Below are 6177 nucleotides of genomic sequence, written 5' to 3'. Positions count from 1 at the left end.
CTGGTTTCTTATTTTCATGTCTGCTTCTTTAGCCTTTCCTCCTTCTTTCCTTTCTCTGTAGAAAACTTTTTGGCGAGGCTATTGATGCAAATTTGACCTTTAAGTTTTTGACTGAACAGCTCGTGTATCAGGAAATAGCTTAGAATGTGCAAGATAATTTATTGCAGGAATTTGGTGCATTTTATCACTCTTTGAAACTTCCAAGGCCTTTTGAAACTCCATCTCTTTAATCTTACCCTTTACCAAGGGGAGGTTCTGCTTGTCAAGTGTCCGCGCAGGGTGCTCAATGGTGAGGCTGAGGAGGTGGTTGCCTTGTAAGTGCCTTGCTGCGTGAACAGTGACAGCTATCCAGCAGGGAGGGGGATGTCTCTCTGTCTTTTTTTGTTTTGCACCAAGCTGTGTTCTGTGTTAGGTGGCACAGCAGGTGCCAGCATGGGTAGCGCTCCAGTGCTGGTGCTGTGTGAGCAAGCAGCTCTCTTGCCCATCTCTCTGCCCACTGGCTGCCAAAGGGAGCTTGCTGAGCAGAGAGTGCAACCCCCTGCATTTCCTCTGGCTGTCCCTTGCCTATTCCTTCTGTGGCCATATAAATATGGAGCAGTTGAAGTCACTCAGTTGGCTATGGGCCAGCCTGTGCTGGATGTGCAGCTGGATGTGAAGACCACTCTAACACACAGGCAGGGATGTGAGCCATGGAGAGGGGCAGCACCAAGGGCAAAGGTATGTCTGGTCTTTCTGTACTGCTCTCCTCAGCATATCCAAATCGTGCACTTGACATTTCCTGGATTCTCCTTACTAGACTCCCTTTCTCTCCCACTGGGATAATTCTACTTTCTCTCTGGTTAGGCAGAGCAGTGCTGATTTGTAAGCTAATGGTCTGCCTCCATTAAGTCATTAAGCAACCGTGCTTCATCTTGTTCAACAGGCTTGGCTTTTAAGGTCAGTAGATCTCTGTGTAACAAAAGGGCAGGTGTACATCTATAAGCATATAATAAAAATCAGACTTTTTAAAATTGTAGCAGGAGTTCTTTGCACGTGATTACTACTGGTACAATAAATAGAAGTAGCAACTCAGATTATTATCATCATTATTATCTTGAAAGTTTCTGTTTCCCTTTTCTTTTTTGGAAAAAATCAAGCATTTTGCCTAAAATAATACAGAGGTTACTAAATTAGGGTGAAATAAAATATGTGAAATCTGAAGTCATCTTGACTGGGATTTCATGTCCTAAATTGATAAACCCATTTCACAGGCATAGAACTGGTATTTCTCTTTGCTTGTACTCTCAGTGACTCTTTACTTGGATATAAAGAAACTGTGTGGTAGAACACTAACTGGATTTACTACAGTAGGTAATATGCTTTTTCTTGAAACAATGTTGATCAACTGTAATAAACATTGAAATACAGTCTTTGCTATTGCAGTAGCTTTTTCAAACTGCTGTGCTACTGAAATGATCTGTGTTTATGTTCAAAACTGTGATTTCTAGTTTACCAAGGCTGTTGCAAAACATTTCATTTCTTCTTAGTGCATTAGGTCTGGCAAGTGCCTCACTCCATGCTTTTAAGAAAAACTGTGAAAGACAAAGAGAAATGAGGAAGGAAAGTGTGTTTTGCAGACATCCTGCACACTTTGTCTCCCTCCATGTGAAGAACAGACTTTTTCCCTGCCTCGTGCAGCACCTGTGTTAAAGAAACTTTGGTGAGATAATGTATTGTCCAGAGATAAATGGTGTTCACTCCTCAAGTGAGAAAATATAGAACTAACCTTGGCTGCTGTCATGTTCTGGGTAGTGGTGTTCTCATACTGAAAATAAACTTAACTCTTCCACTATTTCTGCTTTTAGGAGTTGTTGTACTGACTTTGCTTTAAAGGAGAAACTTAGCTCTGACTATGCTTTCAAGCTCACCCAACAGTAGTAAACACTCATGTGAAGGTTTTTGTTCTGTGTTTTTTTTTGGTTTTCTGTTTGTTTTGTTTTTTAACTGTAGACTTTGGGATAGGTGCTTATAAGACTGGGATGTGAGATATTTCTTGATTTGTATAAATTCTTGTGTCTTATACATGCAATTTTAACTGTAACTGGCTTTTGTCTTGTAAGGCTTGATCAAACACTTTCCTCTGGCTGCATTTAACTACCCAGTTAAAAGCATTGGAGAATAATTTGCAAAGTGTGTTCTGAGTGGCAAATCTATAACAGCCCATATGAAATACAACTAGGATTTCTTATTTAGGTGTCAGGATCTGATGGTAATACAGAATGAGAATATTTGTAGAGAGAAGTGAAATAGTTCCCAGTCACTTATTTCAGTACGACTTAGTCTTTCTGTGTGCTTAGTAAAAAAAAAAACACAGAATATTAAATGTCCCAGAGACAACTGGGGAGATGGCAAGGTTTTCTACCTTTCCTGTCTGTCAAACTAGATGGCATAAAAGTGACTTTGAGCTGTCTTGTGGTTTTAAATTTTTTCCTCTGTGTGTGCTTCTCCTGGTGTATGTATTTTTTGGTAATAGTTCTTAGGAGTACCAGGAGTATCACTTGTGCTTTATTACAAGTAGTTTGTGTACTCATGGCATAAATACCAACCTCTTTGCTTCACCTCAATATGAACAAAAATGTTTTGTTTATGCTCTGCTCTTATCCATAACTATTGAATTAATTATTTGTAGGTCTCAGATTAAAATTTCCTGTTAAAATACTTGCATAATTCCTGTTGAAGTATTTCTTAGCCTTTCATAATCTAAGACAAAAGAAACATGATGTCTGACAGGAGTTGCTGCTTTCTCTTCAGGAGCCAGTGCTTTCTCTTCATATTGTCTCCTTTCAGTTGTTTACTCTACAAACTTGGTTTTATTTCACATTGACAGGATTACAACAACAACATGGCTTATGTCTTTCCTAACACATCCCTAGTAAATAAGATAAATGTGTATTTCCTAGTGATTGATGTGAGTCAATTGGCTAAATACCATGACAGCTGAGAGGTGTCAAATGCAAGAGTTGTTAGTTTGGACTCCGTGCAATGCCTTTTGTTGTCACTGTTGATATTTTGCACATGTAAACCCAAAGTCAGTGTGGCAACTGGAGTTTTGCCTGGTGTTTTGTTTTTTTTTTCTTTTCTTCTTTTTGACTTCTGAAAAGCTGAGACTTGGTTTGCTCTTGGAACTACTGCTGTTTGTGCTGGGCTGCTGGATGTCTAAACATGGACTGAAGTTGTTGTGAAAACAGTAGCCTATAACCAAAATTTTGGAATTTGCACCTGTGGGCAAGGTCTCTTTGAGATTCTTGTGCTACTTTTGGACGTGCAGGTGATAGCAAGAATAGTCTTGCGTTCAGATAGTATTTCAGAAAAATTCCATGCATGTGACATGAAAGAGAAGGAACAGTTGCATAAAACAGATGCTTGAATGCTTTTGCATGTGTGTTGCCCAGTGAAGGACCCTCTACAGTTTACCCAATGTATGAAATTTGTTCAAATTAATAAAGCTTCTTTTTTGATAATCCATTTGTGAAGCTGCTGGTTTTGCCGCATAGAAGCGGAGAGGAGAAAGAGGCAAAAGAGCTTTTTTTTTCTTCTTGCTTAAACAGTTAATCCAACCCATTTTTATCATAATAAGAAATGTTTTCTATGCTTACTAAAAGGGATCCTTAGCTTTGTATGTGGCTTAATTTTTAACTCCTTGAACTATTCTTGGTTTTATCAAGATGAAGATTATAACTGGAAAAAAGGAATACAATGCTCTACTGTCCCATGTACATGTTGTTGTAAGCCTCAGCAGCCTTGAATCATTCAGTGTAACTCTGATTGGTTTGCTCAGTTCTTCACCATTTTTAGAGGATTCCCCCCTCCCCAAGACTATTTCCTTCATTTAAATTCTTTGTCTGATATCATTTAGACTGAGGAAAACAGTCATTCTTATTAACATGAAACTGAGGTCATTTTGATGTCATTCTTCAGAAAGAATTTAAATTTCTTTGCAACAGGACACTACTGTGAAAACTGACTCTTTAAAATGAACTACTTTTTTTGCATTGTAATTTCAGCTGGGCCTTTAATCGAAGGCAATTCAGTTAAGTCTCTACATCAGCTTTAGTCTGTGAAACTTATTATAATTTTTGTCTGAATAGTTGGCAGTGTGATTAATATTTCTGTGACTTAGTATTCTAATAGTAATGGCAGTAATGGGGAGATAATGAATTGAGGAAGTTGCCAAAAGTAGCAGTCAGTTTCTTCTGTAAGTTGACAGTCACAGTGCTAAAGTGCACCAAGAGCAGTCACAGTCCAAAAGAAACGCATCAGTAACAGTTTAAAATCATAGCACCACGTCTTGATGGCATCTTTTGTTTTCTTAATGGAAGAAGTGTCATCAACGTGTTGTTAGGCCAGTCCTAGTCACCCATTTTTACAAATGGTAGCAGAAGACTTCTAAGATTCCTTTGTTGGCTCTGAGATGTAGGACACAGCTAATTAGCAAGCTCCTTCATTTGAAGCGTCTTCATAAGAGATAATGCTTAATCATGGTTAATGACAGTATTTATTATAATAGTGGATAGTCTGGAGCTGCGTCAAATAGTGATTTGTTAGTCAATGCTGCTGAATAATTAGGTTGTTCCAGTAATCACCCTGTCCATTTTATTTTCTTGCAAGAACATCTTGTATTGAAATATTCTGACTGGCTTGCCATATTTGAACTGATATATCTTGATTATTTCTTGGACACATAAGTTTCCAAGATGATACCAACTGTCACCCTCTCCTAACTCCTCCTCAAAATGATTCAACTGTTTATTATTTTCTGCCCTACACCAGGAAGCAGGACAGTTCTTAGAGATCAGTTTTTCTATCCTGCAGGATGTGTAAAGTTGAGGCAACATTTTCTTCTTTGTTTTCCATCACAGACGATGTAGGTTATCTCCAGGCAAGACTAACCTTAGGCTTGTGAGACTCTGTAGTGGCAAAACTTTACTGTGCAGAATTTAGCCATCTATTTTTGCTACACACGCCCAGTCATTACTAGTGTTTTTTTTAGTTTACACAATTATCTTCTGTAGATAAAATGAGTTACTTTTTATAATTTAATTAGCATTTACACAATATGGCATAGCTTAGATGACCCTTAATCACTTGTGATTCAACTTGTTGGATGAGCAAATTTGCCAGTACTTATTTTATGGAAAACACAGAAATGAAACTTTAAACTGTATGTTAGCACAACTGCATCCCTCAGACAACTGTGTCATATTGAGCAATGCCGGGAGGACAGTTGATTGCAGGAAGTCTAAAAATACTTTGTATAAGTTCATTGCCTCAGACACACTTGAAGTGACTGGAAACTCAAATGTATGCTTGTTAATATCCTACAGCTTGCCGTTCCAGGGTTTGGAACAGAGAGCCTCTATAGAAAAAGTAATGAAACTTTGAATTTGCATTTAGAATAATGTGTGTGCTTAGGCAGTCAACTGTCTCATCCTGTGCAGAGTTGCTGTAGTTTCTCTTTCCCCCTGTAAACATCTGGGATTGTGATAATTCTCTGGATCACCTTGGAAAAACAACAGGATGTTACACTTGCAGGAAATCAATTGTTGTTCTCCCTGTCCACTCAAGATACATGTCTGCAAGTGTGTGTGCACCCGTGCACAGCTGTGGGGAGATTCTTGGAGGATGAGCAAGAGTTGTTTTCTTTATGATCTTAAGAGGCACCTCTGATCAAGTACAAATAAATACAACCAGCTTTCCATTTTAAGTTGGAATCTGGAAGCCAAAGTATCAAAGATGCAGCCACGTGCAGTGTGTACAGACATCCTTCCTGCAAATGGCCTCGGAAAAACTGTGGCCCTAGAAGGAGGTTCAGTGGATGGCAAGGTGTGTGCCACCCCACAAATCCCTCCAGAGCAGGACAGGGCACAGAGCTGGCCCTGTGTGGGCAGGGCTTTGCACAAGTACACACTGTGTATTACTGCTAGCTAATGCTGCTTTAACTCATCAGGTCTTGGATCTGATTAATCAGTTTTCCCTCTTCTTGCAGGTCTCTTTCTTCCATGGTATTTTGCACCTGGAACAGCTTACCCTATACATATGTCTTGTCTCTGATTTCATGTGTGTACTTCAGTGCTTCCCCCTCTTCCATAAAACTTGCTGTACTTTGTGAAATATTTCAAGTGTGCTTTTAGTAAGTAA

The 6177-nt window shown here is 38.9% G+C and overlaps 1 protein-coding gene across 5 annotated transcripts in view; it reads left to right on the top strand.

Annotated features, from left to right (window-relative positions):
* The first annotated feature begins 603 nt into the window (after positions 1-603).
* Positions 604-6177, top strand: part of GAB1 (GRB2 associated binding protein 1) — a 67444-nt gene continuing 61870 nt past the window's right edge. For all 5 annotated transcript variants that reach the window (XM_017732650.1, XM_017732649.1, XM_017732648.1 and 2 more), the window contains exon 1: positions 604-717. In XM_017732650.1, the coding sequence (XP_017588139.1) occupies positions 619-717 (99 nt within the window). In that variant the 5' untranslated portion in view covers positions 604-618. The remainder of the gene's footprint in view (positions 718-6177) is intronic.

This window comes from Corvus brachyrhynchos, unplaced genomic scaffold, assembly GCF_000691975.1.
Source record: "Corvus brachyrhynchos isolate BGI_N302 unplaced genomic scaffold, ASM69197v1 scaffold444, whole genome shotgun sequence".
In the NCBI taxonomy this organism is placed as follows: Eukaryota; Metazoa; Chordata; class Aves; order Passeriformes; family Corvidae; genus Corvus; species Corvus brachyrhynchos.
Note: the sequence above shows the minus strand (reverse complement) of the source record. Positions and strands in the feature narration are given on the sequence as shown.